Genomic DNA, 12,595 nt, shown 5'->3' on the forward strand with positions numbered 1-12,595 from the left:
TGCATGGATGGAACTAACATGCTAACATAACAAGGAATCTTACATTAAAATTATAAACTCTTGTATACTCTTCATAAATGGCCATACCATGGGACCAGCTCTCCCTGCCCTATGTGTACTCACTTTGATATTGATGTTAAAATCAAATTGTGCTATGGTTAGCAGCTTATTCTGCCCATATTTCTCCTAGAAGCTTCCATGGGCTTTTCTTTCCTGACAGCCACACCCTTAATACGCTGGGGCTGCACCTCAGATTGCTCAGGTCCCATTCACAGCATCTTTTAGAGCTGTGACCTTGGGAAGTTGACCTCCTCATGCCCACTATCCACATTGCCTACTATTTCCTTCCCATCAGTTTTTGTAACAAAACTAAATCTAGCATCATTCATTCCAAAAATAATGGAATTTCTGTTTCAATTTTCAAATATACATAACATTCAGAATGGTAAGAGCAATTAATAGTAAGGTTTTCATTAAAAGTAATGTTTTGTAGTTACATTTCAAGCAATAGATTTTAGATGAATTTATGTACATATGTGGGCATATCAGTCACATTTGCATACTTTTTTCAAATCAAAATTGTTATGACAAAGAAAAAGTATAAACTAAAATTTGTAATTACCCTCCCTGTTAAGTTTCTTAAATCCACCATAGTTTTGATCCAGGATTATTATTCAGCAGTAAAAGATTTGTTCCGTGCCTGTCAAGCAAAGCACATTCCTTTCCTGGAAACCTGAGAAATATGTTCTCCTTCAATTTCAGAATTTCAGATCCTTTTCTCTCCCCTCAGTGTTGCTCTATAAATTTTCATAAATCTCTCAAAGTTTATACTGTTACTGATTCTGGAATTTGGAAACAAAAACTTTCTCTGTTCCACTGGTAGTCTTCCTGATGGATGTGTGAACCTTCTTTTCTTCCATTGTCTCAGTGATCGAGCTCATTTTGAGGAAGAGCCAAAGCCATGACAACTAGCACTAGAGCAGTTTAAATTTTCCTGAATAATGCTGAGGCAGGGATGTAATGCTATTTGTGACATCAAATGTGCTTAGGGAAAATGAAGTGGACATATTTAAAATGAGAAGACTGCACTCTGTGATGAGAGTCATGATTTCTTACACTTAATGTCCTTCCCTGTGCTATTTGTTTGGGTGTCATTGTGGAAATAGTAAATGCTGTATTCTTTTTTTTTTTTTTATTTCAGAGCATTACAGGTGTACAAACGTTTTGGTTATAAGACACTTGCACTTGAATGTTTATAGCAGCAGGATTCACAATCTCAAAGATGTGGAAATAACCCAAATGCCCACCAATACATGAGTGGATTAATTAAATGTGGTATATGTATACTATACAGTACTCCCCAGTCACAAAAAAATACTGAACTAATACTTTTTTACTAACCTGGATGGAACTGGAGATCACTCTGCTGTATTCTATATCAATAACTCTGTAAATGGCAGCATTTGAACTTACCATGTTACAGCAGTGTTGTTTAAATAGCGTCAGAAAATTATTCTTTTTAATCTAAAACATCGGGATGGGGAGAGCAACAGAGGAAAAATGATAAATGAGAATATTTTAGCAAGAATAAGTAAAATGCTATTGGGGAAGAAGGACAAAAATATGTACTTGTTGCATTTCTAAGTTATTCAGATTTAACTTGAATATGAAAGGCTGAAGATAGGTCTAATTTCATTAGACATGAAGTAATTAGGAGCTCCTACCGCCCTCCCCCATTAAGCAAACAAGAATTTGCATTCTAACAGCTGTTGTTCATTGGACACCTTATGTGTCAAGTCCTGTTCTATGGACTCCACATGTATTAATTTATTTGTTTCCACATCCTTTCAGCTTGGTAATGTTATTATCCTCCTTAAGTATGAGCAGTCTAAGAGCCAGTAAAGTTATGTAACTAGCCCAAGTGTGCACAGTTCTTAAGTGATGGGCTCATGGATTGCATTACACTTTATAGCCAGACTACAACACCCACACTTTGAAGCAGTACATCACAATTTGAAATCCTCTCTGAAAATGCAAAAATGTGAATTGTAAATCTCACCATTTATCAGTTCATTGAAAATTCTGATGATAGTAATCTACCATTCTCCATGGAGAAAAATGCATTTGGTGGCTGGCCAAAATGTGAAGGTTGTTTCAAACCCTTCTTTCTACATCTAAGAGAGACAGGAAGAGCATCTCTGCCAGAGGAAGTAGAGAATGTCCCTCGCTGCTTACCAAGTGCTGTCTTCTACATGGTTTAGGGAAAAATAAATAAACACAAATTTCTTCCTTGGTTTCCCATTGCAATTTAAATATGTTTCCTTGAGAGGTCATGAGTCTGTAGAATTGCTTCTCAGCTTCCCCTAGGGTTCGAAATTTCCCATGAGTAAGATTTGCCAATCACAATTTTATGCGAATTCACTTGCTGAAGTGTTTGGAAAACTTTTATGTCTCTAATGAATTAGAGGCTTTTTTTTCTTTTTTAAGTTCTCCTTGGTTTCTTTTTGAAGATGCTTTCATTTTCCTTCAGGCTTAGAGAAAGGACACTGTGTATACTGTGATGGAATATCTAGTGTCTCTGCAGAATTAGGGAAACTGTACTTACTAAATAAAAGAGCTGAGTTCTGGGATAAGACAGCATGAATCCATAAGGACAACGTACATTGTTTTGTGACTAGGGTAGCAATGAGTGCTTATTAACGGATAACATTTTATGTATAAGTATGCAAAGATTCAGAGGGTCATCAAAATTTTATCTTTTCCTCTCAGAAACTGATTTTGAGATTCCAAGACTTTAAAACTAAAAGCGCTGTTTGTAGAGATAAAGGATTTTTTCTCTATTTATTTTATTTGAAAAGAAGATATGTCATGTCTGTTTAAGAAACAACGCAGCATTGAGACTGAAACCTGAAGGACAACTTGAACTTAGCTCATCAGGCCCAGGAACCACACCAAACAATTTGTTGCTGTATACAGTCTTCAAGTATTTTATCCTACCTATTTATATGTCTATTTACATCCCATAGAAAAATACAAAACTGAAGTGAGTTAAGGCCCAGAAACACCGTCACTTCGACTGTCTGTGGAATTTAGACAAAAGTGTTAGTTTGTTTTAATTGAAATGTTATATGTGTGTCCTGACACAGAAGAATCACCTTATATGGACCACAGTCCTAGTCAGGGTGGTATTTTAGAAATATCACTCAGCAACACACATCACAAATTCATTCTGGGACCCCGGTTCTGACTTGAAGCCACAGTTAGCATCTTCTACTTTATTCTATGCCTTTCTTGGCTTATTAAGTGTTTTTGTTAAAAGATACCTATACTTGTATGTTTATGGCAGCAAAATTCACAATTGCAAAGATGTGGAAATAACCCAAGAGCCCGTCAGTACATGAGTGGATTAATAAAAGGTGGTATATGTAGACCATGGAGTACCATTAAGCCATAAAAAATGATGAACTAATACTTCTTGTATTAACTTGGATGGAACTATTAGAAGAAGTCCATTCTTCTTAGTGAAGCATCACAAGAATGGAAGAAACAAACAGCACATGTACTCACCATTAAATTGGAACTAATCAATTAACACTTCTGTGCACATATGTAAATAACATTCATCAGAAACAAAGCAGGAGGGAGGTAGGAGGAGTGGATGGGTAAATTCACACCTAACCTGTAACAATCCACACTATCTGGGGGATGGGCACTCTTATAACTTTGACTGAAATGGTACAAAGGCAATTTATGTAACCCAAATGTTTGTACCCCCATAATATTCTGAAATACAAAAAGAAAAAAACAATAAAAATAAAAGAAATGCAAAAAAAGACAAAGTAGGGCAGATAGTATAAGAAATATTATTTTTGCACAATTATGAAAAAATAGGCTAAATTATTTTTAAAGTTTATCTCAGAAAAGAGAAAGAGACAGACAGAGCCACCGCCAAGGAGAAGAAACAAACCGGAGCCTTAAGAAATGTTCTGATATCCAGTGGATCTAGTCTTCCATCTCTATGCTTCTCACATTCTCTAATTACCAAAGGCTGGTATTCAACACAGACACACATCCATGTACATTTTAAAATTGGCTTATCAATTTATGTGAAAAATGTTTTGTCTTTGGGGCGGAAGGGATGGGTGGGTATTAATTCATCACAAAATTATTATCTCTAAATTAAGACCTCTGCTGGGCTGTGCAGAGTCAGCCTAATATTTTTTACTGTAGGTCTGTTTACATGATTATTTTGATGTAAAAAATAAACAATTTGACTGAAGAGTAATGAGTCAGTGTCAGATGTAGTGATTTATTGATAGAGATTTAGAATGTGAGCAGAAAGGAGGCACCTAGGTATGTTTGTATGGTGTCCAATCAGAGAACTTGAAGATTCTTCTGGTGTCCAGGCATCTGTCTTTGTATTCAGGTCCAGGAACTCTGTCTTGTTGTTCTCTTCAGATCCTGCTTATGTTGAAATTATGACTGTGCAATTCCTTAGTACTATTTATTTAACTCTATTTTACTTCATTACTCATAATGCTTTATTTTTTATGGAGATTCCCATGAATACTGGCTTCCAATGAGTCTCTCAAAGATACTTTGTTAATAATGATCACAGACACAAATCTGATGGACAAAGTATACAGGAAAATGTGAATAATTCTTTTCTTGTTCATGTCTAATCTCTCTTCCACACCACTACTGGGAGGGAGGACAGATGAAAGACCAGACTGAGGATAAAGAAAAGTGGTTTGACTCATGCAAGGCACGTCCCTTGTCACAGATGGCTTAAGACCAACACAGGAACACAAAGTGTTACCATATCCAATTTCACATAAATTGATAAGCCAGTTCTAAAATTTGCATGGATGTGTTCCTATGTTCAACAGCAGCCTGTGGTAATTAGAGCATGTGAGAAGCATAGAGATGGAAGAGAAGATCCACAGGAAATCAGAAGATTTCTTAAGGCTCTGGTTTGCGAAAATTTTGTAAAGGGCCGAATAATAAAGAATTCCAAGGAACAGAAGAACTTGCTGAGAAATCGAGCCATATATCTTTGAAAATTTAGTATAAATTTTGTTATTTAATCAATGACGAAGTCAGAATTTTAAATCAATATGAGGAGTAGAGTATTGGATAAATTCTGGAAGGGCAAATTACTATCCTCCCCTACATGCTGTTCCTCAGCCTCGGCTATGGATCCCTGGGTCTGTCTTGCTCTTTTCTGATTTAAACTTTAAATATAATTGCCTCTATTTTTTAAATAACTGTGCAAAAATAATATTTCTTGTATTATCTGCCCCACTTCATCTTTACAATCTAATTTTTATGTTATTCCACTCTGTTCCTCTAACAGAAAGTAACAATAAAGGATTGAGCAAAGAAGGGCGTGGAATGAAGCGGGAGATGCTAACTGTGGCTTGGAGTGAGAAGCAGGTTCCAGAAGGGATTGGTGAAGTCTTGTTGCTGAGCGATATTTATAAAATATCACCCTGACTAGGACTGTGGTTCCTATCAGGTGCTTCTTCTGTGTCAGGACACACATAAAACATTTCGATTAAAAGAAAATAACACTTTTCTCTTAATTTTACAGACAATTGAATTGATGGTGCTTCTGGGCCTTGACTCACTCCACTTTGCATTGTTCTGTGGGATGGGAATAGACATATAAATAGGTAGAATAAAATATTTAAACACTATGTAAATAAAACAAATTGCTGTGGTCCCTGGATCTGATGAGCTAAGTTCAAGTTGTCCCTCAAACTTCAGTCTCAACGCTATATTTTTCTCAGAGTAAACAGACATGATCTATCTTCTTCTCAAATAAAATAAAAAGTCAAAAAATTCCTTTAAACTCTAGAAATTGTGCTCTTAGTTTTAAAGTCTTGGAATCTGAAGATCAGTTTTTGACAGATAAAATAAAATTTTGATCAACCTATGAATCTTTGCATAGTTATACATAAAATGTTATTGTTTAATATGTGCTCATTGCTACCCTAGTCCCAAAACAATACATGTTGTCCTTATGAATTGATGCTGTCTTATGCCCGAACTCAGCTCTTGAATTTAGTAAGTACACAGGGAGTTTGTCCTAATTCTGCAGAGACACTACATATTCCATCACAGTATACACAGTGTTCTATTCCTGAACATGAAGGAAAATGAAAGCATCTTCAAATAGAAACCCAGGAGAAGTTAAAAAAAAGAAAAAAAGACACATACCTCTAATTGATCAGAGACATAAGGTCTTATAAACACCTGAGTGAGTCAAGCTACATAAAATTGTGTTTGGAATATCATACTCAAGGGAAATTTCCAAACTCTGGGGGAAGCTGAGAAGCAATTCTACAGGCTCATGACCTCTCAGGGAAATGTCTTGAAATTGCAATTGGAAAACAAGGAGGAAAGTTCTGCTATGTAGAAGATGCAATTGGGAAGCGGTAGGAGACATTCTCTACCTTGTCTGCCAGATATACTCTTCTGGTCTCAGATGTAGAAGGAAGGGTTGGAAACAACCTTCACGTTTTGGCCAGTCCCTGAATGGATTTTTCTCCACGGAGATTGGGAGATTACTATATCCAGAATTTTCAAGGAACTGATAAATGGTGAGATTTATAATTCTCATTTTTGCATTTTCAGAAAGGATTTCAAATTGTGATGCAGTGCTTCAAAGTGTGGGTGCTGTGGTCAGGCTATAAAGTTTAATGCAATGCATGAGCCTATCGCTTAAGAACTGTGGACACTTGGGCTAGTTACACAACCTTTCTGGCTCTTAGACTCCTCATACTTAATGAGGATCATAATATTACCAAGCTGAAAGGACTGGAAACAAATAAATAATACATGTGGAGTTGATAGAACAGCACTTGACACATAAAAGGTGTCCGATAAACAGCAGCTGTTAGAATGCAAAATGCTGTTTGCTTATTGGGGGAGAAGGGTGGGAGCACCTCATTACTTCAAGTGTAATGAAAATAGACGTATTTTCAGCCTTGTATGTTCAAGTTAAATCTGAATAACTTAGAAATGCAACAAGTGCATATTTTTTGTCCTTGCTCTCCAATAGCATTTCACTTGTTCTTTCCAAAATATTCTCATTTATCCTCCGATACTGTCCCCATCCTGATGTTTTAGATTAAGAAGCTGAATATTCTGAGGCTGTTTAAAGAACAAGGATATAACATGATAAGTTCAAGTGCTGCCATTTACAGAGTTATTGATATAAAATACAGCAGAGTGGTCTCCATTTCCATCCAGGTATAGTGCTTTGTTCAATGACACATGGCCAGAGCACAAGGAAGCTGGGATTGCTAGCTTTTTACTAGCACAAATTGAACAACTTCTTTTGTTTTTTATTAACTTTTTCTTGGGAGTAACTTTAGATTAACAGGAAACTTGCTAGGATAGTATGGAGAGTTTCTGTATGCTACTCAGTTTCCCTTACTATTACCATCTTATATTACCAGGGTATGTTTGTCAAGACTATTAAACGAACATTGGCATATTACTCTTAACTAAATATCAGATTTTATTAACATTTCACTAATTTGCCCGCTACTGTTCTTTTTCCATTCCAGGGTTCAATCCAGGACAACAGATTGCATTTAGGGCAATTATCTTTTAAATGATTTAAAATCATAAAGCTTGTGATCATAAACCATGAGGACACCACAGTCTCCATTTTTAAAGTTTTAACACTAATTTAACAAATCCCTTTCATCTGAAGAAAAGAAGGGGCTGTTTTGTTTATATCTAATGAATATATTAATTCTAAATGGTATTGCTCTTAGAACACCCTGGATAAAGGAAGTGGAACAATTAAGAAGTATTTAGTTATTTGATTATTATAGATCCTTGTCTTCCTTTCCACCACCCACCCAATTAGGTTTTTACAATGAAGCTGTCTGGAACAAGTGGATGCTACTGGGTCTCAGAGCCACAATAATTTATTCAGGAATTACTAAGGATGTTTAAAAGTGTTGTACATATTAAAAATATCATTTCATTACTGACACTGACCAAACAAAATATATTACATTTGTAACTTAAAAAAAATGGATAAGTAAAAAACGTCTTGGTTATGGTGAAGGACGAATTAAGACTGAAGACATTATGACTTCTGTTCTTTGTCAATGACTTGTTCTCACCACTCATCATGACCTTCCATGCTTGTTACTGCATCAATCTTTTTGTGTGTGTTGCCTTATATGATTCTCACTAGAACCCCATCAATAGAAACCTTTCTTGTACCCATTTACAGAGGCGGCAGCTGAGGCTTTGAAAATTTGAAGAACTTTCAGTAACATGCTCCACCCCAGGAGAAGATCCTGGATTTGAACCCAGGTGTTTATGAGTCTGGAACTGATGTTCTTACTCATTTCACTACATTGTCTTTCCTGCTTTGGTCCAATGCTAAGCTGAGCTCTCCTGGGTCATATATTGATATTTTTTGCTTTGTAATAAGGGCGTGTTGACTGATCCAGTGACCTTAATATGGTTTATTTTAACTCTTGTTTTCCTGGCAACAGCTTATGACTGGCTATGGGGTTCATAGTGCGGACAGCAGTAGGAATGACCCTGGAAACATAATGGAAGTGGTTGTTTTAAAGCCAAAAGACAGATATTAACATACACAATTGTGTATTTGTTAGTTTTATTAACATTTGATTGTTTCTGTTAACTCTAAGTGACATTAATAAAAATCAGCTTGTTTGCAAGTCTCACAATAAATCCCAGTTTTTTATTCACCTATTTTGTAACTAACATATATGTATACATATACAAATATTAACACATGCAGACATATGTATGTGCTATTTCCCTTATGAATTTCAGTTATACATACAGATGAGGATACAAACATCCTGTGAAGCTGTGTCTACCTGTGGAAAATGAAGTCAAAAGTTGGATAATATCGGGATGACTGAGGGTAATGTGGATGGCTTTGTAACTGAGTTAGTAGTGACTACAAGTGATAAGGGGTTGTTATCATTAGCAACATTTTCACATTTTTAAATTTACCCCTCATTGTAGGCCTGATGAGCAGGTAAGCTATTAATACATACACACTTCTCTGCTTTATGACAATATCAAATAAATTTGAAACATTTATATTCTTAGTAGTTATACTTGATCAGACCTGACCACATTGTGTAAATAATTGGCAAATAATTAATAAAGACTCTGTCTTATAAGAAACTTATTTCTCTTCCTTGCCTGTGTGGTGGCTGCCAGTTTTTACTTGTAAGTGCTTGTAGAAAGGTAACCCCTGCTCTGAAGTTCTTGCTGAAAAGAAAAATCCCACTGCTTTCCCTCTTGATCCAGTGGGTGCTGGAGTCAGAGGTTCTGGGTTCAAACTCCAGATTAAGCATCTGTTGTTTGCTTCAATTTAGCCTCTTTAAGCATGAGTTTCCCACCAATCTACAGGGACAACAGGACTATCACAGACTGTGTTCTAGGCAGTGGGTCCTGAGACCCACCTTACTTCACATAGTCACCAGGACAACACTCTGGTATTGGCATTATTATTTTTATAAACTTCTCATTTTAAATGACAGATTAAAAATAAAGTCAATACTTAGTACGTACTTGTTATGTATTAAGTTTATACCTGGGAATTTTGAACTGATCATTCTTTTATAAAAAATGACTAAATTCATTTAAAGGCCCAATACAGTTCAGACTTTCAAAGAAGTATATGAGGACTAGCTGTGATTTTCAAGTGGCTTTAAACTACATGCTATTTCTTCTTCTATTTGTAGGTGAGGCAGTCTCCAGGTTAGGATGTCAAGCTGGTCACCCCTGCTCCCCTTCCGTGCCAATGGCAGGCATCACTAATAAATTACAGTCCTCCTTTCCTCATAACTTGGAGGTTGCTTCAGAATGCGTCTCAACAGTTCACTCCAGGAAGCCACCAGTTAATGTCAAAGCTGGCACTTGAGATTAAAACTGTTTCTCTTCTCTACCACATGTAGATGCTTCCCCTCCTCCATATTGAAATTTGGTCTTTTTTAAGGCATTTGATAATTTTTCTCCAACCCAATTCTGTCTGACATTTCAAATTATTTCTAATTTTGTGTTCTCAGTGACAACAGAAGCACTTAAGATAATTTTGTATATGGATGAGCCAACTTACTGATGACTATAATACTATAAATTGAACTGAAGCAAATTTATTTTTGTTATAGTTGCAGATGCTACATGATGGTGACCATTGGAGGTGTCTCATTTTCCTTGGAAAGCATGCAAAACCACAGCTTTGTAACTGAGTTCATCCTCCTGGGGCTTTCAGAGAATCAAAAAATTCAGAAAATATTATTTGTTGCATTTTTGTTTCTGTACATTGCAATACTCGGGGGCAATACGCTAATTGTAGTAACAATCCTCAGCAGCCCTGCTCTACTGGGCTCCCCCATGTACTTTTTCTTGGCTTTCCTGTCCTTCCTAGATGCATGCTTCTCCTCCGTCTTCATGCCAAAGATGATTTTAGATTCCCTCTATGAGAGGAAAACCATCTCCTTTCAAGGCTGCATGATACAGCTGTTTGCTGACCACTTCTTTAGTGGGGCAGAGGTGATTGTCCTCACAGCCATGGCCTATGATCGGTATGTGGCCATTTGCAAGCCTTTGCATTACTCTTCCATCATGAACCGAAGGTTCTGTGGCATTCTTATTGCGGTAGCCTGGGCAGGGGGTTTCTTGCATTCCATGATACAAATACTCTTTATCTTCCAATTGCCCTTCTGTGGTCCCAATGTCATTGATCACTTCTTGTGTGACTTGTATCCATTACTGGAGCTTGCCTGCACTGACACTCACATCTTTGGCTTTTTTGTGGTGGCCAACAGTGGGTTTTTCTGCATCATAATATTCTCCTGGTTGCTTGTCTCCTATGGCGTCATCTTGTTCTCTCTGAGAACTCATAGTTCTGAAGGGTGGAGAAAAGCTCTCTCTACGTGTGGATCTCACATTACTGTTGTGATTTTGTTCTTTGTCCCGTGCATATTGGTGTACTCACGACCTCCATCTACTTTCTCCTCTGACAAAATGGTGGCAATAATTTACGCCATCCTAGCTCCCTTTCTCAATCCTCTGATTTATACTTTCAGGAATAAGGAGGTAAAAAATGCCATGAGGAAAGTATGGAAGAAATTGGTGGTGGTTTCTGATGGAAAATAAAATATGAAACTTTTTTTTATCAAGTCAAGTTTAAGACTAAAAAAGTCAAAAATTATTCTTCAACAAAAAATTTAAGGGATATACCTTGTACAGAAAGAGGCAGCATAATATTATACCAAAAGCATTAATGGGGGTCAGAAAATGATGCTTTCACCCTCTGATTCTCATCAACTCTGAGTTGGCAGTCCAGTATCACATATGTAAATTTAAATGAGTTGAATTTAATATTTAATTAGAATCTAATAATAAAAAAAGAATGATAAGATGAATTACCTCATCAGACTGCTTGTCATTCACTTCATGCATTGAAAAACCTTTTTGGAAGGAAGACAACGATATGTCAGAAATTAGGGACAGGAATTTGCCGAAACTATGCCAATTGAAAAGAAGGTTATGTTTGGGACACTGATATTAGTTTGTTTGTGGAAAAGAACAGCCAAGACTGAGGTAGAGCACAGACCAGGGCATTCACAGAACCTCAACTAACAGGTGTTTCTGTTTCACATGACTCCATCATTTGATGTGGGTCCACTAGCAACTGCTATAGAATTTGAGTCACTCAGTCAATTTCTTGAGAAACAAAATGTGATTGGCCCAGTCATGATTATAGATGCGTTCCCCTTGTGTAGGGTAACCACACTCTACCAACCAGCTACAGGATAGGAAGAGGGAGCAGATTGCACAAGGGAGTTAGCAATGGTTATCTTTTATTCAAGTACAATCTAGGGGAACACTTCAGAGACCACATTAATAGCAAACCAGTACTAAAGCTGTAGATGTAGTGAGCTGACTTCCCCCCTACAGAGGAATAGAAGCCAGAGGCCCCAGCGAACAAAAAGCAGATTTCAAAAGAGGATTACTTTTCTTTTTATTTGATGATTGGAATTTTCTTGACTTTGTCTACCCAGTGAAAATAATTCTATTTGAGTAATTATCAATGAAGAGTTCATTCAAGTGTAGACACATCTTATAGTCATTCCTGTACTTAAGGTTTGTGAGTCTCTGGTTTCCAAGTGTCTTCTACAATAGAATTATTTGCAGCAAAACTTTTACATTTCTCCTATCACTTCAAGACTAATAAAATGCCTATTAATCGAGTATTATAGACAAAGGCACTGAGTGATATTTTTCTTTTTCCCTTAATAGTCCATGACAGTCCCAAGGGAGAAGAGTGTATATTAGTTTTCTTTCTCAGAGTAGATATGGCAGAGCACAGGCAAGATTTCAATGATCTTGATGGGAAAGTCCATGAGGGATTAAGATTAGGATCTAAAATACTGTCTGAATAAATGTTTGCACTGTAGGAGACCAAGTGTGCAACAAGGGCTTGGACATGCTGGGGAGCTTTTCCTGCTTCCTTCCCTGGCTTGTTCATCATCTGTCTGTCATTGTAGAAAGGGCAGCTTCTTAATGTCTG

General features: G+C 36.7%; 1 protein-coding gene across 1 annotated transcript; it reads left to right on the top strand.

The window, feature by feature from the left end:
• The first annotated feature begins 10,242 nt into the window (after positions 1-10,242).
• LOC138384416 (olfactory receptor 4C15-like) lies at positions 10,243-11,178 on the top strand. Its single transcript, XM_069469921.1, has one exon. The coding sequence runs from the start codon at positions 10,243-10,245 to the stop codon at positions 11,176-11,178; it is 936 nt and encodes a 311-aa protein (XP_069326022.1).
• The last annotated feature ends 1,417 nt before the right edge of the window (positions 11,179-12,595 follow it).

The sequence above is a fragment of the Eulemur rufifrons genome, chromosome 6 (assembly GCF_041146395.1).
Source record: "Eulemur rufifrons isolate Redbay chromosome 6, OSU_ERuf_1, whole genome shotgun sequence".
Taxonomy (NCBI): Eukaryota; Metazoa; Chordata; class Mammalia; order Primates; family Lemuridae; genus Eulemur; species Eulemur rufifrons.

Excerpts from the sequence above, each read along its gene's own strand:
- LOC138384416 (XM_069469921.1), top strand. The coding sequence starts at position 10,243 with ATGCAAAACCACAGCTTTGTAACTGAGTTCATCCTCCTGGGGCTTTCA.